This window comes from Vicugna pacos, chromosome 13 (genome assembly GCF_048564905.1).
Source record: "Vicugna pacos chromosome 13, VicPac4, whole genome shotgun sequence".
Classification (NCBI taxonomy): domain Eukaryota; kingdom Metazoa; phylum Chordata; class Mammalia; order Artiodactyla; family Camelidae; genus Vicugna; species Vicugna pacos.
The window spans coordinates 18,344,462-18,369,477 of NC_132999.1; the positions used below are offsets into that span (position 1 = coordinate 18,344,462).

The 25,016-nt window shown below is 37.9% G+C and overlaps 1 protein-coding gene across 2 annotated transcripts in view; it reads right to left on the reverse strand.

The window, feature by feature from the left end:
* Nucleotides 1-25,016, reverse strand: part of PDE4B (phosphodiesterase 4B) — a 461,796-nt gene that overhangs the window by 356,421 nt on the left and 80,359 nt on the right. The window contains exons 3-5 of one of the 2 annotated variants that reach the window (XM_072974268.1): nucleotides 24,791-24,830; nucleotides 22,252-22,364; nucleotides 17,143-17,381 (exon numbers count right to left, since the gene is read on the reverse strand). In XM_072974268.1, the coding sequence (XP_072830369.1) occupies nucleotides 17,143-17,381; nucleotides 22,252-22,293 (281 nt within the window). In that variant the 5' untranslated portion in view covers nucleotides 22,294-22,364; nucleotides 24,791-24,830. The remainder of the gene's footprint in view (nucleotides 1-17,142; nucleotides 17,382-22,251; nucleotides 22,365-24,790; nucleotides 24,831-25,016) is intronic. The other variant, XM_072974267.1, reaches the window with a different exon arrangement.

Here is a 25,016-nt window from a genome sequence, read left to right on the forward strand (position 1 = left end):
TAGTTGTATAGTCAGGATTTTTCAAAGAAACAAGAGGGTATGTATGTATACACACACACACATATAATATGGAGAGTTATTACAGGAATTGGCTTACATGATTATGAAAGCCAAAAGAACAACAGAAAAAAAAAAAAAAAAAACAAAACCACATCTGCTGTCTGCAGGCTGGAGAACCAGGAAAGCCAGTAGTGCAATCCAGCCAAGTCCTGGTCTGAGTCCAAAGGCCCAAGAACCAGGAGTGCCAATGTCCAAGGGCAGGAGAAAATGGACGTCCCAGCTCTAATAAAGAGCAAATTCGCCTTTTTGTTCTATTCACGCCTTCAAAGGATTGGACGATACCCGTCTACATTGGAGAGCAGGATCTTCACTGATTCAAATGTTAATCTCTTCCAGAAACACCCTCACAGACACATCCAGAAATAATGTTTTCTCAGCTGTCTGGGCACCCCTTAGCCCAGTAGAGTCGACATGTAAAATTAACCATCACAGGGCCCTAGACTAAATCAGATATATGAATTGGATGGCGTAGGGATAAAGAAGTTTGAATATTGGATCCAATAACTTTCTACAGTGAATCACTGGATTCAATCTCTTGTACACTGATGGAAAAGCAACAGGAAGTAGCGAGAGAAGCCTGGGTTTGGCGGTCAGTGCTGCCACCCACAGGCGTCGTGAATGAGGGGCGAATCACTTAATCAGACCAAGCCTCCACTCCCCTGCCTATAAAAATGAGAGTAACTTGACAAGAGGATTATATTAAGAATAATACGGTTATGCAAATAAAGGATAAAATGAACAGCCATAAATGGTACTTAGTATTATTAATTATTATTATTATTATTATTACTATTACCGTTACTATTATTGTTGCACCCTATCCCCCGTCTCCAAGCCCATTCACTTGTACGGACCTGCCTGGAGGCGGCACCACTTGCACTCTATTGCAGGACATGCAGACACACCTGACAGGAGGCTCACCTGCTCTGCGAGTTGTTCATCCTTTATGTCAAACAGGCCTATCTCCTGGGTCCCTCTCTACTTCCCAGTCATGTGATGGAAAATTCCATTTAAGCGAATTCGTATTTCTAGAAAATTACCACACATAAACACTACACCACACAATAGTACATAGTCTTCTCACAATTGGGTGATTACTATAGAATCAAACAATGAAGGCTTTATGAAATGTATAAAATTTGTAGGAATGCCCATCACAGGGTACTGTTTTCAACATTAGCATTAAAGTAAATGTCATGTGAGTGATAAATAACCGGGGTCTTACTCTGTGCAATTAAAGTGATTAACCATTTCAGAGAGGTACGCTGTGTACTGAAACCTGCACGAAGTACAGCTGTGTATGTCCTACAGGAAATGAACAGTGGTCCAATGCTGCCCCCTTGTGTTGGAAAATAAAATGAAAATAGGTTACTTCTGCTCATCTAGGAGGGACTGAATGATACATAGTTATAAACAAATATTTCAAGAAGAATTTTTAAAAGAGCATGTTCACAATTAGAAGTAAGATTCCATAAATAAAAGGCATGTATAATACAAATTACCTTTCTAGTTTTTACAGCTCCCTCTACACCTGAGACAAACATACTGTGGCCTTTCATCGATCACAAACTTGGCAAGAAACAGACTGCAGTCACCTCCCCTACACCATCAAACAGGCATGTGCACTTTGTCCATTAGCAGCTACAGAAGGTGTGGACCCTGGGGGGGTTAGGTGGCACTATGGCATGGATTCCATTCCCATCCCAATTCTTCCCTCCAGATCATATTTTATTCCACAAAACTAGATGACTAGAATTTAAAAGGTCCTCGCACCTGTGTATCTTGTTCATTTACTTTGAAGGCGATTCTACTGATGACAATCACTGAGAGAAAAGACTAAATGCAAGAACAAAATCCTGATGTATTTTGGTGCAGCCATTATGGAGAACAGTTTAGAGATTCCTCAAAAAATTAAAAATAAGCTTACCACATGATCCAGCAATCCCACTCCTTGGCTTATATCCAGAGGGAATGCTAATTCAAAAAGATACATGCACCCCAATGTTCATAGCAGCCCTATTTACAATAGCCAAGACATGGAAGCAACCTAAATGTCCATCAACAGAGGACTGGATAAAGAAGCTGTGGTATATACATACAAAGGAATACTATTCAGCCATAAAAAGAATGAAATAATGCCATTTGCAGCAACATGGAAGGATCTGGAGATTGCCATTCTATGTGAAGTAAGTCAGAAAGAGGAAAAAAATACCGTATGATATCACTCATATGTGGAATCTTAAAAAAAAAATAAAAGAAGAAGACACTAATGAACTCATCTACAAAACAGAAACAGACTCACAGACATAGTAAACAATCTTATGGTTACCAGGGGGGGAAGAGGAAGGGATAGGATAAATTTGGATTTCAAGATTTGCCAGTATTAACTAGTATATGTAAAACAGATAACAAGTTTCTTCTGTATAGCACAGGGAAATATATTCAATAGCTTGCAGTAACCTACAATGAAAAAGAATATGAAAACGAACATATGTATGTATACATATGATTGAAACATTATGCTGTACACTAGAAATTGACACACTGTAAGTGACTGTACTTTAATTTTTTTTAGAAAAAGGAATAAAATCCTGCTTGAATGAAAGAAGGCAACGGTATTTGTCTCCAAGGGCCACTATAATGAAGTACCACAAACTGGGTACTTAAAACAAATATACTGTCTCACAATTCTAGAGGCCGGAAGTCTGAAATCCAGATGTCAGGACAGCCAAGCTCCCACTCTGGGCAGAACACTTCCTTGCCTCTTCCTGGTTTCCGACGGTGGCCACAGAGCCTTGGCTCTCTTAGCCTGCAGCCGCATCCCTCCAGTGCCTGCCTCTGTCATCACAGGGCCTCCTCCTGTGTCTTCACATGGCACTGTCCCTTCTCATGAAGAAACCAGTTATATTGGATGTGGGGTCCCACCCTACTCAAATATGACCTCGTCTTGATCACATCTGCAAAGACCCTATTTTCAAATAAGATCACATTCATGGATATGGAAGTTAGGACTTCAGCTTATCTTTTGGGGACAATTCAGCCCACAACAGCAAGCTAAATACTCTCTTAATGCTCTTATGGGGAGGCACTCATTAATTTTTACCTAAATATTTCTGGTAATTCATCTTATTAGTGATCAGAGAGCATCAATCCAACGGAGGAAAAAGCACAAATGGAAGAGAACTGTCAGAAGGGACCAGCTCGGCTCAGGCTGCCGTAACAAATCATCACAGGCACTGTGCCTTCAAAAGCTAAAGTTTATTTTCTCACACTTCTAGAGGCTGGACATCTGAGATCAGAGTGCCAGCATGGTCCTGCTCTATGAGCGCCATGCTTCTGACCTGCAGAGGGCCACCTTCGCTGTGTGTCCTCACATGGCCTCTCCCTGGTGCTGGGGTGTGGAGAGAGAACTCTCTCTTCCTCATTCTAGAAAGCCACTAATCCCATCATGAGGGCCCAATCCTCATGACCTCGTCTAACCCTAACCACCTCCCAAAGGCCCCTTCTCCAAACACTACCACAGTTCAGGGAGAGGAGGGTAGGGCTCCAACACAGGGATCTGGGGTACAATATTCAGTTCATAGCAAGGATAGAGTACTCTAGAGGAAGGAAGCTTGCTTTTTTGGGGGGGGGTTGAGGTAGGGGGGGCTTATTTGCTTCAGTTTAGTTTTTCACTACACTGTATCTTGGGAACGTTCTGAAATGTTTTGCAAGAATTCGGACTTCCCTCTCAGAGCTCATCCAGGAGACTTACTCCCTTTGGGATGACTAGTGAGGCAGATTACGGCAGAAGTCTGTCCTCCAAGTGGGTGCCAAGTATGAAAATGAAGAAATGAGCATACAACCATCACAAGGACTCTGTGCCTCCAGGTTTTCTATTTCAAGGGTAAAATTGTATAAAGCCGTACTCTAGAATTAACTGCTTAGAACATACAGACAAGGGATTACCTCTCCTCCTCAAGGACAGATTGACCAGTCCAGAGGTGAATGCTAAGTGGAGGGGCTGCTGGGCTGACAAGGCCAAGTGTTCTCCTCTGTGGTTTATAGCTGGCATGTCCCTCACCACAGTGTTGTTCACATGTGTCCCCAAGCTTTTCTCTACAAAGGACCCTCTGGATTATCTTCTTTCATAGCACACATATGTTAGAAGAGTTTGCGTATCTTTCCTAAAACCAGTAACATTAACATCTGAATGAGGTACCATGCTGAGAAGTTAGAATGAACCCATTCAACACTGACACACATTCTATGACTTTCAGATGGGACACAAAGAATGTTTAAGGAACTTATCCAAGGTATCACCAGTGGTAAATTATAAGTCCCAGACATGAACCCAGGAAATCTGATTCCAGAATCCACTGGCTTAACCTTGCTAATTCTAATTTTCCCACGTGGTAGCTACTATAGCAGTATCTGTTAATCAGTTTTTTAACTAGTGAATTTCAAATACTTGTAGGTCCCATCATCAATATTTTCTCAATGAGGAGAGAGGTTCAGAGGGTTTAAGAATCTGACCTAAGGCCATAAAAGACAGAGGAGAGAGGCATGACTCAATCCCACATCTTTCAGACATCTAAAGGCCATGTTCCTCTTTCTATATCAATGATCTATCCCGGACCAGCTACATTACTTGTGAGGCCCATTGAAAAATTAAAATGTGGGGCCCCTGGATTAAAAAAAAAAAAAGGCTATAAATTTCACGGCAGCCAGCGAGCATTCAATCAAGAGCTGGGACTTTCTGCATTTGGGACGAGGAACAGGCCCAAGAAGTGAGCCCTGCACCTACACCTACACCCACACCCAGTAGCTGTAAGGCTGCTGCAGGAAACAAGAAAGAAAAATGTATCAACTTTCTTTGTTATAGCAACTCTGGCTAACTTTTCTGTACTCCATTTTGTGGCCACAGCTCAAAACTATCTGAAGAAACTTGCTAGGAATATCCAAGGAAAGAACGAAAAAATACACAAAGAGGCAAAGGAGGAACTCAGCACTAAAGGCCGGGAAGTGCCTTGGTCTCCAAGGCTCAGAACCACAGATCACTTCAATAAAAGAGCTTAAAAAGTAAAGATCAGAATTCAGCCCCCTTTGTTTGGAGGCAGCAGACCACCATGCGAGTTGGTGATCTTTGTAAAATATTTCAACTCTGGGATCTCAATTTTTTATTTTAGAGTGATGTAAAACTAGGTTATTTCTAAATGGCTCCCAGGACTGAAATTCATGACACAATAATAGATATTTTAAGTATGTACTCTATGGGGCCATGTCAGTTACAAAAATTTTTGAAAATGAGACTGTTTTAGGTCAATTTCCTCCTGGAAAGCAGACTCTGAGACAGATTTGCAGGCAGGAAGTTTATTGGGGGTGGGGGTTGGAGGGGTTCCCATAAGATCATCAGCGCCTGTGGGGAAGTGACAAAAGCAGGATTTGCAGAGAACGTGAGCTGTGACAGTCACAATAAAGTTCTCAACCAACCCCACAGGGGAATCTGAGCTAGGATGGCCCTTGAGAGGTGTCCTGAATGGAGCACACAGATACATCAATAGTTACTGGATGCAAGTTGACCCTTGGTCATGGCAGTCCTCTTCAGACAAGGGGGCAAGTCACAGAGGATAGCAGTGCCCAGCAAGTGGGGAAAAGAGTGCTTCAGTCCTGAAAGGGGGTCAAGGGGGAATACTGGCAAAACTCCAAGATATACACTACAAAGATAGCACAATTTTATTCAATACTCATTCCAAAGATGAATAACCACTGTTACCTTTTCTCCAGAACTTCAGCTTCCATCAATATGGCGGACTAAGAACATTACTAGCCTTCTGCTACAAAGTAGCTGGATCTTTGATAGGACCTAATTTGTGATATACTGCTGTGTGCACAAGCCCCACTAGAAAACAAATCAACCTTAAGCAAAGCTGCCACTGAATGAAGTAAGCAGCCAGAGTGGAGGAGAGGCAGAGTAGCCCCGAGGACAAAGGATGTGGTGTGGGAAGAACCAAGACTGTGATTCCTTTACCGAGTCAGGCCCTTAAGAGTCTCAGAATGGCCCTGGTTCTGTGGCATCCCTGGACCCTAGCAAAACAGACACAAATCCTCTCTGGAAAGAAACCACCCCAGCTTTAGGCTGGTAGGATTCTCACATAATGTGATCAAGTAATGAACACACATTAAAATATCTCAAAGCACATTAGGATCAGCTGAAAGGAGCGAAAGTCCAAGATGTCCAGGATGTACAGGTGTTGGAATGTCTGGTACAGGATATGGAATTACCAGGTTCGAAATGTCTAAATAACTGAAGAACAAAATTACAAAGAAGAGTGATATTACACGATAGTTTTGCAAAATACCAAGGGAAATGTCTAGGTAAAGAGCATATTAGGTAAAGGATACTCAACTATATATGAATCTACAATTACCTTAAAATAAAAAGGTTAATTAGAGAAAAAAAAAAGCAGTTAGTGCAAAAAGACAGATCACCTACAAAGGACAGATGGTCCGACAGGAGAGCAGTCTCCTGAACATGAAAGTCAGAAATGAGCAGGTAGAACTTCTGAGAGAAAACGGCTGTCAGCCCAGTACGCTCAATCAAATAAAACAATCTCTTAAGAAAGACTGAAAGTTAAGGCAAACTCAGACCATCACCAAATCTCTGAAGCACACCTGAGGGATACACTTCAAAAGTAAAAATAATCCCAGAGCAACAGATCTACGATGAAAGAGGAAACAATGAGAAAACAAAATGGAAGCATGCAGACTTAATCCAAATAAACACAGAACGATATCATAAGACGATCAGATATGTGGCAGTTGTTTAAAAAAAGTAGGACAGAATTAAAATAACACAATAAATAAGGAAAATGTTTGAAGGCCTTGAGGCTTTTTGGAGGGTTGTGGCTTAAGAATAACCACTAAGAATAGTGGGGATAAAAAAGAATAAAACTGGGTAAATACTATTTCAAGCAGCCAAAACAAATCAAAAGAAGAAAAATACATAGATAAAAGGGGAACCCTCCTACACTGCTGGTGGGAATGCAGTTTGGTGCAGCCACTATGGAAAACAGTGTGGAGATTCCTCAAAAGACTAGGAATAGACTTACCATATGACCCAGGAATCCCACTCCTGGGCTTGTATCCAGAAGGACCCTACTTCAGGATGACACCTGCACCCCAATGTTCATAGCAGCACTATTTACAATAGCCAAAACATGGAAACAGCCTAAATGTTCATCAACAGGTGACTGGATAAAGAAGATGTGGTATATTTATACAATGGAATACTACTCAGCCATAAAAACCGACAACATAATGCCATTTGCAGCAACATGGATGCTCCTGGAGAATGTCATTCTAAGTGAAGTAAGCCAGAAAGAGAAAGAAAAATACCATATGAGATCACTCATGCGTGGAATCTAAAAAACAAAAATAAAAACAAACAAATAAACAAGCAAACAAACAAAAACAAAGCGTAAACACAGGACAGAAATAGACTCATAGATAGAGAATACAGACTTGTGGTTGCCAGTGGGGTGGAGGGTGGGAAGGGATAGACTGGGATTTCAAAATTGTAGAATAGATAAACAAGATTACACTGTATAGCACAGGGAAATAAACACAAAATGTTATGATAAATCACAGAGAAAAAAATGTGACTGTGAGTGTGTATATGTCCATGAATGACTGAAAAATTGTGCTGAACACTGGAATTTTACACAACATTGTAAAATGATTATAAATCAATAAAAAAATGTTAAAGAAAAAAGAAAAAGAAAAAAGGGACAGAGAACAATACGATAGAAACAATCTTGATGATATCAATAATCATGATGAATATGAAACACTTAAGTTTGCCCTTCAAAAAACAGATTAGGAGGCTGGAATGAAAAACACAATACAAAACTATTCCAGATATACAGTATTTATGAGAGACATTCCTAGAGCATAAAGACATGGAAATTTTGAAAACAAACACATGGAAAAAGGCACTCTAGACAAATACATAATGAAAAAAAAAAGAAGAAAAAAATATCAGACAAAACAGACTATCATTATTAGCATATTATTATAATAGCTATCACTATTAGCACTAAAGTGAGTCACTATATAGTGATGGAAAGTTTCTTACATCAGGAATATATAAAATTATACTAAAGATATTTACAGCACATAGAACTGACAAAATGTATAAGTATTTAAACATACATAAAGAATTCTTGGAAATCACTAATAGAGAATAAAATATGGAAAATGAACAAAATACACAAGCATGTCACAGAAATAAAAAACAAATGGTAATAAACAACTCTATGGTCACAAAATTGATAAGGTACATAAAATGGACCAATTCCTTTAAAGAAACAATCTGCCAAAACTCACACAAGAAGAAATAAAGGATCTTCATGAGCCTATATCTAGTAAAGAAATTAAATCAATAATTAATAGCCTTCCGAAACAGGAAGCAACATGCCTAGACAGGCTCACTGGTGAATTCTTCCAAACATGTAGGGATAAGGTATACCAGTACTCTTCAATCTCTGTTAGAGGACAGAAGCAGAGGGATTACTTCATAACTTACTCTATGAGGCCAGCATTACCCTAATATCAAAAACAGACAAATATATACCAAGAAAAGAAAACTACAGACCAATTTCTCTCATAAATATAGACGCAAAAATACTCAACACAATCTTAGTAAATTGAATTCAAAAATGTATAAAAAGAATTATACACAACAACCAAATAGAATTAAATGGTATGCAAGGCTGGTTCAACACTTGAAAATCAATTAATGGAATCCATCACATCAACAGACTAAAAAAAAAAATCAGATGATAATATCTAATTGATGCAGAAAAGCACTTGGCAAAATCCAATACCCATTCATAACAAAAACTTCCAGTAAACTAGGAATAGAGTGGACTTTCTCACTTTGATAAACTATCTACAAAAACCTACAGCTAACGTCATATTTAATCGTAAGAAACTTGAAACTTTCTCACTAAGAATCAGGTATAAGGTAAGGATGTCCCCTCTCATCACTTCTTTTCAACATTGAACTGGAAGTCCTTGCTAATGTGACAAGGGAAAAAGGGAAATAAAAGGTATAAATATTGGGAAGGAAGAGATAAAACTGTTTTTGTTCATGGATGACATGATCATTTACACAGAAAATCCAAAGGAATCAACAACAACAAAAAGCCTTCTGGAACTAATAAAAAAAATATAGCAAGGTTGCAGGATACAAGGTTAATATAAAGCCAATTGCTTTCCCATATAGTAACATTGAACAAGTAAAATTTGAAATTAAAAACCATTTACAATAGCATTTACAGTAACACTCCCTAAAATGAAATACTTAGGTATAAATCTAATAAAATATCTACACTATCTATATGAGGGAAACTATAAAACTCTAATGGACAAAATCAAAGAAGAACTAAATAAATGGAAAGATATTTCTTGTTCATGGATAGGAAGACTCCATATTGTCAAGATGTCAGTTCCTCTCAATGTGATCTACAAATTCAATACAATCTCAATCAAAATCCCAGTAAGTTACTTTATGGATAACAACAGACTGCTTCTAAATTTACATGGAATGGCACATGACCCAGAATAGCCAATGCAATATTGAAGGAGAAGAACAAAGTTGAAGAAATGACACTATCTGACCTCAGGATATGCTATTAAGCATGTAATCAAGAAACTGTGGTATTGGTGAAGGGATCAACAAATAGATCAGTGGAACAGCAGACAGAGCCCAGAAATAGATTCCCATAAATGCAGTCAAGTGATCTTTGTCAGAGGAACAAAGATAATACATGATGCAAAAATAGTCTCTTTAACAAATGGCTCTAGAACAACATAAAAACCATATGCAAAAAAAACACACAAAAAAACAAAAAACTAGGCACTGGCTTTACACTCCTCACAAAAATTAACTCAAAAATGGGTCAAAAACCTAGGTGTAATATGCAAAACTATAAAACTCTGAAAAGATAACATAGGAGAAAACCTAGATAACCTTGAATAGCATGATGGCTTTTTGACTCAACACCCGAAACACAGACCATGAAAGAAAGAATTGATAAGCTGTATGTCATTAAAATTGAAATTTTCTGCTCTGCAGAAGACAACATCAAGAGAACCAGAAGACAAGCCACAGACTGGTAGAAAATCTTTACAAAAGACATCTGATAAACGATGTTATCCAAAATATATAAAGAACTCTTAATACACAACAATAAGAAAATAAACAACCCAATTTAAAAATGGGCCATGGACTTTAACAGACACCTCCCCAAAGAAGATACACAAATGGCAAATAAGCATATGAAAAGATCATACATATGTCATCAGAAAAATGCAAATTAAAACAAGATACTATTACACACCTATTAGAATGGCCAAAATCCAGATCACTGATACCACCAAATGCTGACGAAGATGTGGAGCAACAGGAAGTCTCATGCATTGTTGGTAGAAATACAAAGTGGTACAGACACTTGGAAAGATGGTTTGGCAGTTTCTTACATAACAAAACATACTCTTATCACATAATCCAGCAATTATGCTTCTTTATATTTATCCAAACGAGGTACAAACTCATGTCTACTCAAAACCTGCACAAGGATGTTTATAGTCGGTTTATTCATAATTGTCAAAACTTGGACGCAACCAAGACTCCCTTCGGGAGATAAACTGATAAATAAATGTGGACATACAGACAATGGAGTATTATTCACAACTAAAAGGAAACAAGCTTTCAAGCCATGAAAAGACATGAAGGAAACTTAAATGCATATTACTAAGTGAAAGAAGCCATTCTGAAAAGGCTGCATACATACAATTCCAACTATATGATTTGTATAAAATGCAAAACTATGGAGACAATAAAAAAAATCAATGTTTTTTTTTGTGGGGGTGAATAGGCAAAATACACAGAATTTTTAGGACAAAAGCTCTGAATTATATTATAGTGATGGATACATATCCATAGAATGTACAACACCAAAAGCGAACCCTAAAGGAAATCACGGACTTTGGGTGATTATACGTCAATGTAGATGCATCCTTGGTTAAAAAAAGCTACGATTCTAAAGAGTGATGTTGATAACGAGGGAGGCTATGCAAGTGAGGAGTGGGGCAGCAGAGGCTATACGGGAAGTCCTCGTACTTCCCTCTCAATTTTGTTTAAACCTAAAACTGGTCTAAAAAATGGCAAATAAACACTGGAAAATTTGCTCAACTTCATTATTAATTATGTAATACAAATTAAAGCCACCATAAAATACCATTACATCCTGACTAGACTGACAAAAGCCAAGATGTGTGAAAATGCCGAGTCAGACAGTGTATAGGTAAACAGGAACATTTATACACTGCTGGTAGGAATGTAGATTTTCAATGATTTTGAAAAATACTTTGGTGTTTCCTAGTAAAGTTCAAGCTGTACACCTTCTAAGCCAGCATTGTCACAGTGCATATCTCTTAGAGAAAATCTTCCGCAAATGTACCAGGTAGACATGTACATGTGATACAGCAGCACAAACAAAGATAACGAGGTTACCTCAAGCCCCACACCTCACTTTATCTCACTCATCATTCAGGTATTTCACAAACATTTACTGAAAGTCTGCTGTCACAGGAACGCCACTGGAGAACCGCACAAGGAGAAAACCCTGAGAAAATCAAGGATCTACAGTCTGCATCACTTTGTATACCTACATCTAAACCTGTATTCATACACAATGAAATACTCTGTGTGTGCATGTGCATGCCTGCAGGAGTGTATGTATGTCTTAAATAAAGGGGCTTTGAGAATATGGAGAAAAGAGTGAACAATTTTGCTTGCAAAGGGGAACAGCTGATGGAAGAGGAAACAGTCAGATGCTATCCCTGTTATTTAAACCAACACCTTTTGTTTCCTGAATTAAAACAGGACCATTCGGCCAAGAAACTAAAAATACTGCTCTTTAAAAAGTGCTGACTTAAGATGTTCTCAAACCTTAAATATGCCCCAGGGGTAAGAATGAAACTTCGGCACTTACAGCAGCTCTCTCAGAGCAGCAGCACATCATTTTAGAAACCACTGCTTCAGGTTCAAGATCAGGAAGAATTTGCTGACAGCATGGAGTGGCCTTGAGCCAACCATTGAAGGAAACTGTGGAATCTCCGCTTAAAATATCTCAGCGGCTAATTAGTTTGGAACCCAGAGACATTTGAGTGACTTCTGGATGTCATGCCCATACTAACAGTTCTGCATCTGCTGAATTACAGTAGAGACAGATTTCTTTTTTAAAATCAATAGCCTTCTTAGTATTCCCTTTAATTGAGTTAAAATGGGTTTGCTCAGCTCCTAATACATTCCAGGCATGCTGTTAGGTCTCAGAAATACAGAAATGAATAAGACACAATCCCTGTCCTCAAAGAAGTCAGGGATCAGTAGGAGACTAGCTATAATCCAGCAGGCGACTAACAGATGTGTTACTTATAACATCAGAATTATGTTTACAAAGTTCAAAAGAGGAAGAGAGGCCTTCTCCAAAGAAGCCAAACATTAGCTGGATTTGAGTGACCAAGGCTGGAGCACCAGAACAAGCTTCGTGTGCGGCAGACCTGGGCTTGAATCCCAAGTCTCACTGTTATTAACACCAGTTTGGGCAACTTCCTTAAATTCTTCGTGTGTGTGTGTGTGTGTGTGTGTGTGTGTGTGTGAGCCGGCACACACGTGTGGCTTGGCTCATTATGTTATATTGTAGTAATGGCTTACATCTTTCTTGTTGTCATCATTTTCTTCAGGCAATGGAGGAAAAGACAGATTTCTGTGGCAGGGAATACAATATCCCCTGAAAGAGTGGGCGTTCCCTGCCCAACTTAAGAGGGTATTTCAACTGTCCATGCCCAAGAGAAAGACTTCACTACATTTCTTGCCCCAATCTTCAACATAAAAGGCCACTGTGTCTTAAGACCTAAAGATTTATGATCTCTGCCATAAGCTACCCTGAGACAGACATGACTTCAGAATATGGGGAAAGATATAAGTAAAAGAAAACACTAACTACTTAAATATATCCTCTTCTACAGAATGAATGCAAAAGATTCTCTTAAAACACATCATTTTCCAGCAGTGCCAAGCATCCATTGTCTGACATCACTCTGTGTTCTTGCTCATGGTTCTTGAGGTACTCACAAACTGTACAGTATTTTCAAAAGCTGCACATGGAAACTACAGAACATTCTGCAACATCAAAGAACCTGTATTACCGATAAAGTTGTATATACAGAAATCTAGATATAAAATGTGTGAAATGCAATACAGATTGTTTTTTGCATTGGCAACCAAATAGATATTAAACACTAGAATACTGAAACATTTAATTTTCATAAACTGGTAAGAATTTGTAAATTTTTCAAACATATTAAATGTATTTCCATTTTAAATTATTTTTGCTATATTTAAAGAAGTTTTTAAAAGCTTAAAAATATCTGCAATATGGAAGCCAGCCTCTAAATTGGTCCCCACTGATGCCCACCTCCTCATATTCCTGCCCTGGCACAATCCCCACACTCCTTGTGTGTGGGCTAGATCTAATGAATGGAATGTGTAAAAGTGATGGGATGTTACAATAAAGACCTTGACTCCTATCTTGCTCACCTTCTATTGGTTCGTCTTTATCTATCAAAGCCCTTGCTCCATAAAAAACCAACTACCACATTATGAGTAGTCTTGTGGAGAGCCTCACAAGGCAAAAAATGATGTTTCCGGTCAATCGGCAGCAAGTACCTGAATGTATCAAAAACAATGTGAGTGAGGTTGGAAGCAGATCCCACCCACTGAGTGAGTCAACCCTTGAAATAATTGCATCACTGTCTGATAACTTGATACAAGCCTTGTGCCACACCCAGTCAGAGGTACCCAGCTAAGCCACAACTAGATTCCTGATCCACAGGAAATGCATTTGTCAAATTTAAGCCATTAAGTTTGGGGATTATTTGTTATGAGTAACAGATAACAAGCATATGCAGGGAAAATAAAACTACATAAAATTACCTAAGCATATTTAAAAATTAAATAAATACAAACTCTAAAAATAAAAAGCACAATAATCAAAACTGAAAAAACTCAATATAATAGGTTTAATAGCAAACTAAATGTAGTTGAGAAGAGAATTAGCAAACCAGAAGGCAGATCAAAAGTGATGACCATAATACAGTCTAGAAAGGCAAAATAAAGAGATTAAGATAAATGAAAGATAAAGAAGTAGGTCCAAAATACATTTAATCATAAGTCCAAAAGCAGAGGAGCAAAAGACTGGCAGAGAAAATATCTGAAGAGATAATGAAAAAGAATATTCCAGGTCTGATGAGAAAGACACCAATCTACACATTCAAGAAGTCCAGTAAATCTCATATAGGATAAATACAAGGAAACCCATTCCTAGACACATCAAAGATGGATTTCAGAAGTCCAGAGCTCCCCTCTCCCCAAAAAAGGCAGATTATTTACATGGAAAAACAATTAGACTTACAGCCAATTTCCTAACTATAGCAATGGAAGCCAGAAGGCAAGTGGACAAGTGTTGAAAAAAGAAACTGCTACATAATGGAAAACAAAAACAAAAACAAAAAACCACTATCTAGACTGAGAGTAAAATAAGAATATTTTCAGGAAAAAAAAGTGAGACTAAATTTTAAAAGACTTACTTCAAGCCAAAAGGCAAGAGATCCCAAACAGAGGGTCTGAGATACAAGAAAGAATTAAAACAAAGATACTGGTAAATATCTAAATCTAAATCAAAGACTGACTGCAACAAAAACTCTAATGTATTCTGAGGTCAAAAAATTATAGATAATTAAAAACTGTGACCCTACTTCCTCACTTCTAATCAAATGATCTTTCAATTAGATTCCTCAGCCAGCAATTCCACTTACCTTTAACAATCAATAATCCAAAGGAAGTATTTTTAAAGGCTGTATTGAAATGTTTTTAGGTACTTATATTTAAAAATCAATTTGGAGTCAATGACTGAATACTCTCATACTTTAAAAAGTATCCAGGTAATTGAAAAAAACAGACATGCTATGAATGAATCTCTACTATGTGGTGTTGGCTGACGGCGTAACAACCTTTCTGGATAATGGCTAAATCCTCCATTTCACCCTAAACTACTGACACCCAGCATGAGGCTACTGATACTTGAGACACGGTTTCTAATTTTCAAAAGGCTTTAGTGCATAATGATCAAGAGAAGAGAAACTAACGTTTGTTGATTGCCTGACATACGTTTTTTACTAAACTAAGTATTTTATAGAGATTTATCATATTTAGTCCTCACAACAGCCTATAAAGTGAGTACAGGTACTTTCTTTGTACAGATGAATATATTCAAACTAGAGAGGTAGACAAGCGTGCCCCGAATGCCAGAGTCTGGATTCAATACTTCTAAAGAAGGAACAATACCACAACTCCCAAAGGGTCTCTGAGTAAAATGAACTCAAACTTTGCAAGGTGCATTTTATCCCAGAGTGTTATACTGACAGATAAAGCACCAACGATGTGCTACAAAATTGGACTCTGTGTTGTGCCAGTCATCACCTCTTTAAGTTGCTGGGGAAAAGTCTAGGGTAGTAATAGAGGCAATCAGAGAGCTCAGGAAAGCATCTATTTACCAACTGGTATGGAAGCATTTCAATATTGCAACAACTGGTAACACTGCACCAGCGCCAACCTGCCGAAAAATAAATCCTTGGAAATCTTTGACTCGAAATTTGCAGTTACGCAGAAGCAAACTGAGACTAATCACGTCAGTCACATGACTGAGTAAGCGATATGGGGGCACTACGCCCATTTCAGTTCTCAATGATTGGTTAAGACTAGTCCAACTTTAATTCAGCTGAAGGGAAGATATAAATCAATGCTTTTCAAGTTTTTAACCCATTTCCCCCCGACAACGTATTCTCATACTTTTCTATCCCATACAGACCATTTAATGAACAAGTTCATGCTAATAACTGTGCTACCTGAAGTCTCAGTGATCAAATTCTTAGTGTATTTGATAAGCACCAACTACAACATTCCCTGCATCATTCAACGAGCACATCTTGGACTACTTAACAGGAACGGAGAGCTCAGCGTGTGGAATGGGTAATGGCACACCACAAAACCCACAGATTGTAAGGATTCACCGCAACAGTACTGTACTCTGATTTAACATGTGAAGCCCTCCCTAACAAACGACTTAAACAGTGATTTTTAAAAAGGCACCTTGTTATTATAATTCAAACTCACATAAAATATAGCCAAAATATTTTTCAGGTTGGTGATAAAACCCTATATTATGTAAGCAGGCCATTCTTGGAAAATATTTGAAAGTTATGTAGAGCAAAAAAGGAAAAAAAGAGAAAATGCTAAATATTAAATATGTGATAAAAACTATATTTGAAAAAGTGTCATGGCACAATTTTAACCACAGTTATAAATGATATGTACTTGATTAACTTCTCAACACTAGATTAAAGTAGCCTTTTTCATAAAGACAGACTGTGAAATAGTCCACGCATCTCTCACAGTACAATTTTCATTCCTCTTTTGATTGAAAACGAAATGTTTTATTTTATAGATCATCACAAACTGCGATTAGTAAAGTGAGATTGTAGTAAAAAGAAGCTAAGAGTAATTATATCTTAAGTACAGCAATAAGAATGTCTCCTGTCCTTTCTATACATATATTTCATATATATATTTCCTTCAGGGACTCTGTTAGGATTCTACTTTTCTAAATTAAAACACACCGACACATACTGACACATTTAAAAAAGAGCAGATCATAGGCCGTAATTCTGCTTTCCCTGATATTACTGAAAATGCATCTCATTCTTTCTTCAATACAGGCCCCTTCCAATCTTAAGAGATAGAATGTATCTCCCCTATTTAAGAGGCCTCAACTTGCTACGCAAAGGGAAGCAAATTCTCAAAAGGTCAACAGCTTAGTTGTTCCACAAACACTAACATTTTAAAAACAGGAAATTGCATTTGGAGCAACTGGAAAATGCAACTCGGAAGGGATGTTTAATGTGGGGGCTACTCACCACTCCTGGCTCACAGTTGTGATGGCAATGCTTGGAAGCGTCATCAAAGGAAGCGTGGTGGGTCTGGAAATGCCATCTCCCTCAGGAGTCCTGGCCCTTCCGCTCTGTCTTTGGGACAGTGGTGGTAACTGCAAGTTTCCTGAGCAACATCTCCTCCCTCTCCAGAGGTCAATCCCCAGCGTGTTACTAGAAGAACTGTAGGATTTACTCAGGCTACACTCAAAATAATCTTTCACAGTCTAGAGGAACCACAGGGAAAGAGAAAAGAAGAAAAAGAAAATGAAATTTAAACGTTTAAGACGATGCACACTGGAGTAAAATAAGAAACTAAATGATCAAGCTGTCGCTCAAGGTTCTCATTCGTTATTTCACAATCAGAATCTAACACTGACATCAAAAGCTTAAGAGGAAACAAAGGCACAGGGGCCAATTCTCAAATTTTAAACATATCAATTGCACGTTCTTAGTGATCTTTAGGACTAAGATAATATTTGCCAGTTATAGCATGTTAGATTGGAAGGATTTTATCTTCTTTATCTTTTTAAATTTTTTCTTTCTCTTTTTTTTTAATTTGCTAAAATGAAAGCTTATCATTGAAATATATTTTGGATATCAATGTTATCATTGTATAACATGAGAACAAACTACACTAGCTAAAACATAACATTTCTTCTTCAATGTTTTGAAGTAAAAATATTTTCTATCTCGGGTCAGCAAGATACAGAAAATTGCGGGTGACTGTTCCTATTCTTATAAAAGGTCTTTGCAGGACTAGGGTGTTTTTCGTTTGGTCAAACATACAAGAGCTCAGAAAAAAGATGAGTATACTTTATGTAGCCCTGAACTGAACTGCCATGTGTTCCACACACGTCCTAATGCTGACATGAATGAAATACTTGTGAGAAGATAGAGGCATCGCATTATAACCAGTGATAAGTGTGACTCATTCTTCCTGTATCTCTTGGTGACTATGGTTCCTGGTACTGTGGGGAGTAATGGAGCCTTTGCCTGATTCACCATTCATACCAGCTCAAAGACAGAAAATGTTACAGCAATGCAAATGGCCACTGGTAGCAACGTGGAGTTTAAAAGTTATCACTGTCACTCTCCACTAGTATCTTAAGCAATAATAGAAGTCTTAACACCAGCTAAGGTCTCTCAAATGGAAGTCATTCCTCAGCCTTAAAAAGGCAGGTACTTCCTTTTAGCCCTTCAGAATAGATTTAGGAGAACCTGGGACTAGGAATCCTTAGGTTTAAACAAACAAAGGTTCTCTACCCACCACTCCTCCACCCATCCCTATACTAGTTCATATAAGAATAATTAACTCAAGTTCAAGGCTCTAGCTGGGTTCATTCAACAAATATTTGCTGCACACCTATCAGAGTTTTGTGCTGTGCTGCCTGAGAAGGATACAACAGCAAAAAGAGACAGAACTTATATTCTAGTGATTTATGCTTATCTCATCCACACAAAACCACATTTTCATGATGAAAATCTGGGCATGAATAGGCCAGACAATTTTCAGGGGCCCCACTCTCTCCAGCTGTAAATGGGATATGGTCATATTTTCTGGTGCTTAACTTAACAGTTTTGGAATACTATTTATCTGAAATTCCACAGAATTGCAATTCAGTAACAGGAAGAAGATAAAACAATCTAGAATTTTCCAGAGTTTGAAATATTCTGGAATGTATCCAGTAGAACACTGGACTGTTCAGTTAAAAAACAAACTGTTTAGTAACTGGTTATTATATTAAATCTACTGTAGGCCTAGCACTTTCTGTGGTCAGAGAGTGTGTGTGTGTGTGTGTGTGTGTGTGTGTGTTACAAATAAGAGGCTGAGGGGAAAACATAGTATATCTAAGTTCCTTTCTCGAAGGAGAAACAGACTAAAGAAACAGAAAGTCTTAGAAGACTCAAAGTCTTCCTAAAGAGATTCAAGAACAAACTAAAAGTCAGAACTTAGAATTGTAAGTCAGTCTAGATTCAAATACATATGTAAAGAAAGTGCTGATTATCTGGAAAGCAAAGTCTTAAGGATATACTTCACCACCTAGACAAGAAACATTGGACCAAAGAACAAAAGTGAGGATATCACTTAGTTAAGCCACCAACCACAACAGTCTTATAATAAAGTTATTGGATATTTTTTCCTCTTTTAGAAAAGGAAATATTACCAACCAGGTTTAATTGTAGTGAATAAACTATATGAGTACTTATCTGATACCCGTTATTTGAAAAGTAACAAAATCATACCTACCACAAAATATCTCCTATACTGACTTGCAAACAAGCTTGAATTCACAGATATGAAGTCATTCTCTGAGTTTAAAGAATTTATTTCAAAAGACTTCAATGAAACGCACTGGTACCAAAGAACATAATGCAATGCTTTTTTAGAAATTAAGTTAAGTACTGAAAACATTAACATTGTTTTACAAACACTCATTAACCCGTGTTGAGTTATTTATAATTGCCTCAAACTCTCTAATTCATACTCATAATTACTCCCCCAAATTAGCTAACATCCTCAAAGGCAAAATCTAATTCAGTCAATTCTAAACCACTGAATCTGTGGTCTTGGACTTATTTTCCTATTTTAACCAGTCTGGTTCTGGCCGATTGCACCACTCATCAGATCAAAGATTTTGGGTGGAAAAGAACCTTAATGTGAATGTTACTTCTGGAAATCACACTGTTCCCTTTACTGGAAATGCTCTTCCCCCAGATCTTTACTGGGCTCTCTCCCTCACTGCTCATACGTCCTCTCTGTCCATATGTCATCTCTTCATGTCATCCTTCTATGCACACTCTTGTCACTATCCAATCATTCTTTGCCCCTTGACCAATTTCATTTTTCTGCATAGCTCTTATCATAGCTGGGATTATTTTATAATTTATTGATTTATTTCTCCCTTGCCCTCTGGAATATAATCTCCAAAGGGACAAGAATTCTAATCTCTAGAACATAACCAGTGTTTGGCACATAATAGGTGCTAAGTTAATTCTAGGTGACTATTTAATTCACTGAGTAACTGTTCACGTAAGATGAAATAAGTGAAAATATAATAAATAAATGAGAATACAATAAAGTATCCCTGACTTAAGGATGAAACTTTCTTCAAGAGTGTGGTATAAAAAAATATAGTATCTGCTAAATTGCTTTTGTTGTAAAGGAAGAGATAGTATGTATAATATTTGATATGATCCTGTACTGCACTCGAAAGGTTGAAGTTCATAGTGAAAAGTTCTAGGTTATTACTGTCCACTAGAGATAACTATCAAGCCACAAATGGGAGCCAAATGTATAATTTTAAATATTCTAAATATTCTAGTAGTTACATTAAAAAAGAAACAGGTGAATTTACCTTTAATAATATATTGTACTTAGCCTAGTATGTCTAAAATAATATCATTTCAACATGTAACGTATATTAAAAATTATTAATGAATTATTTTACATTCTTTTCTATTTGTACTATTACATATATTCAAAATCCAGGATGTATTTCATACTTTCAGCACATCTCCATTCAGACTAGTGTTTAGTAATCACATACGGCTAGTGGCTAGCATGGTGGACAGCACAAATCTAGGTAATAACTATCCACTCTGGGTATGGTTAGTATTCTTCGAATGTGCTTTTCTTTTTTGCACATTCTTTTATGCAACATCCCCTGTACTTTGATTGTGACAACCATTACCTCAGAGAGGATTAGGATTATTATTATAATGAACGAATGAAAAAGAAAAAAAAAATCAGTGTTCATCTTTCATAGACAGAATGCATTGCTTAATTTTATTCTTCTAAAGAAAGAACCTACATAGAGACAGAGAAGAAAACTGAAAATTAGCCTCACTTAGTCTGCCAAGGGGTTTGCTGGAACATAAGGCAAATGGACCAAGAGTTCATGGGTTGAGCAGCCCAAATGTGGGCACTGCACAGAAAGCAACGCTGAGTCTTTGAAACAACCAGAGCCCCCCTGAAATGTGAGGTGAAGAGCCCAGGCAGCAGGGGAGGTCAAACTCATAGCGAGCCGAGCCCAGAAGGCCCCCTGCTCAGGCTGAGAGCAACCATCACCTGTTGCTATCATGTTAGTTAATGTTGTTTTCCTGTTTGCTCACATGGAAGGGAACATGCTCACACTGAAGAGAAATCCCAATAGACTGGGTCTTTCCCTAAAAGATCCCAGTTTACACAATTAATCGAGCAAGTTCAAGTTCCTCCCAGCCCCCTCCCCATCTGTGAAACAACAGCTTAATAACAAGATGAGCTATTACAGAGAGTGAGGAAAATTCTGTTTTCTATCCTCCATTCCTTCCTTCCCTTGGCACATCTCATCAGTGGCATATAATTTTTAGCTTAATTAGAACCAGAAACTGAGTAAGTACTGGACAATGAAAATAACACATTCATGAGGGACTGGTCAGTTGAAAACAAAAATGCTAATCTCAGCAGACCAGGATGTAAAGCTATGAAGATGATGAGCTTACAGACTTCTTCAAGTGACCCAGAACAGGGCTTCTCAAATGTAATGTACATATCTAGTCACCCCAGGAAGTTGTTAAAATAAAGTCTGATCTGTAGGTCTGAGATGTGGCCTGTGACTCTGCATTTCTAGTAAATACACAGGCGATGCTAGTGCTGCTGGTCTGAGGCCCACACTTGAGTGCCAAGTCCTAGACGATGAGCACATCACAAACTTCTCACAAGCAGCTGTTAAAGACCCCACCACAGGAGGTGATTCTCAAGGATTAGCTGTACGTGGATAAAAGTATGCAAGAAAGTCATCAGGAAACTGACAATGCAAGCAAGGTGGAAAGAGAAGTTTCTAAGAGTGAGGATGTGCAGACACCACGGATTGGTGGTCTTGTGAACAAAAACCACAGAGCTCAAACCGAGCCCATTTCCAAGCTGCAGAGAGGTCAGTGTGTCTCACAGGATGCTGGGTCCAAGGGCTGGCAATGTCCATGTCACAGAAACACCTAACGACAGAGTGGTGCTGTTAAACCTTGCCCACCCTTGGCACAGAATTATGGAGTGACTTCTTCACTGAGCAGACCAAAAGTCGGTGGAATCCGGCAACTCTGACTTTGGGAACTTACATCATCAGCCGTCACTGTCATCACACTCCTGCTTTTCTTCATTATAGAGGTGAAAAACAGCCCCTCTTGGGATGTCTGTTACTCAGTGCAGCTTTGCTGACAATTTTTAAGACCTACAGGGAAGGAAAGACATACAAAAAAGAAGAGCTCAGCACCCGTAGTTAAATACAAATACGTGGCTTATTTGTATTCTCCAAACTAACATCTGAATGTGCACAATGCACATTTATAAGAAAATCTCACAATTTACCAAATCAATTAAATCTGACATGTGAGAAAAGAGGTTCACAAAATACAAAAATACAAGACATCAGTGCAAAGCTATTTGGGAGGAGAGAAAAGAATAGAGGGTAGCAATTAGGCTCCCAAATAATCAATGACCTTTAAGAATATAGAAGTAATATGTACTAGTGAAGGGCTTTATACTTAAAAAGTACTTTCCCATATTTCATTTGATCCCCATAACAACCTGTGAGATTATTTTCCTCTCTTTATTCTCTAACGAGAGAATGGAGGATCAGAAAAATAATTCGGCCAAGGTAACATGGCTAAAACGTGGCAGATTTAGAATTTAAGGAATATGACCCATTGATACTACTGTCAAAAAAAAAAGGAAAAGTAAGAAAGATAAACCAATACAAAAAATATGCAAGACCAAAAAAAATCCTAATTTCTATTTTACCATCAGTCTAAACCTCTTACATGTATAAATACATAGACAAGTGTTTATCACTGAGAATTTTAGCAATAGTGAGAAAGAGCTACAATTCCCTGGGTTAAGTCACACAAACTTGGCCACTCAGAAGTAGAGACACTGCAGTTAATGACACCTGTGTTTTTGTAGATCACCGGAAGCTACTCCAGAAATAAAGAACCTCAATCACATTTGCCAAAATTTAAGGGTATACCCTGCCTGTGCCAGCTCCAGAGAAAAAAATCACAGGTTTATAAAAAGTCAGGCTATTAACACCAGCCCAAGTTTAAAGTTCAGGCATATGATCATCTAAAAGAGAATACGAAGAATTCTGAGTTTGCAGAATTGAACTGGAAATGATGCATAACTATCGAAATCATCGAACCCAAGAAGTGTTGCTCCACATGGTGGATTCTCAAGCTCTCGGCATTAAAAATGGCCTGCATCGATGCTGAGCTCGAGAAGCTCCTATATTTTCTCACTCCGTACATTTGAAACTCTTAATACATGCCTGATTTGAAAAGCCTGCTTCTGGAACATGAAGATATATATAGATTAAGAGCATGATGGAACTGTAGCTATGTGACTAGGAATACTAAGTAGTGGCATTGTACCATCACCCAGGAAACCAGGGTTGAATTTCTAACACATAATTTGACTATATTATGCAGGAGTTGGCAGTGAAACTGACAGTAGATAAGAGAGTGGGGGCGGGGAGGAACTTCACCTTTATACGTTTTCTACGGAGAGAACCCCACAGGCTTTTCAGGTGTTTGATTCGCCATGCCAAGGAAAAGAATTTCCTCAGCATATGCCAAGGAATGATTACAATTACTGAGCTCCTCTAACACTGACCAAAGAGGACTAGGCAGAATTTTAGGGCTTTCACGCAAAGGCTGCCTGAAACCTAACAAAAGTAGACACATAACAGACATATTTTATCTCTGTTACATTCAATCTTGAATACTTCTATAAGGCAAAACCTCAAAAAAAAAAGTTTATGCTCCTAAGTTTAAAAAAAAAAGCAAGATTCAAGCTGTAAGTTTCACATGCAGGATATAGAATTTGACACACCCAATAATCATAATTCTGTCAAAATAAGAGCATAGAAAAATATTAAAGTTGTGTAAAATTATAACAATGAACATTATATTAAGACTAATCAGAAGTTTTTCTTTCTTTTCCGTATTTTCCAAATTTTGGTGATGTATTCTTTTCCTGCCAAAAAATGATCCATTTCACTTGGCAAGAAATGCACTTAAAAATAGGATGAAACAACACAACTGGAGTAGAAATCTCTAAGCTGTCTTGAGCAGGAAGGAGTAATGATCAAGTTTCCCCAGCAGCAATGAAGAGGAAGACCTTAGCTGTATCTTCTTAGACTTGTGCCAGGCATGATAGGATCCAAAGGAAGCTCAATGCAAATCCAGCCCTCAAGAATTTGAGGTCTAATCTGGCAGGAAAGACTTATATATATTTGATACGCACTTGGCACTTAGGTTCTCAAAAATATTTGTAAAATGAGCAAATCAAAGAATACAGTTCAATGTTAAAGTCCTGGGGTTTCAGGGAATGGTTTCATTTTAGCCTTAAATAATAATTAGAATTTGTTTAGTGGAGACAATGGAAAACAATATGGTGTGCAAAAACCTGGAAAGGAATTAACTGTACCAAGGGTGTGACACATGCAGGTAGATGCCATGCTAAGGAAATTCATGACAGGCTGAAAGATAACACCTTCCAGTGTAACATCTGTAGACTTTTTGGCATGCGAGAGTTTTTTTGTGAGGTCTTAGTCATGAAAATAAACTTATGTTTTATGACACTTTGAGTGTGAGAACTTACTGGATAAATTCATGTGCCTTCAAGTGGGAGCAGGTCCTGGCTAGGAAAAAGCAAGATCTCAAAGTTACAAGGCAGTTTTCCAAGTGTTCTACATTAAAAATATCTTACTTTTACATTTAGAAATAAAACCCAACATCTGTTATATAAAACAAGATAAAAGAGACAAGGAGAGATTGTTTTCTAGATAGTCTACGTTTGTCCCTCGAGATCCGCTCTGCCACCTTCT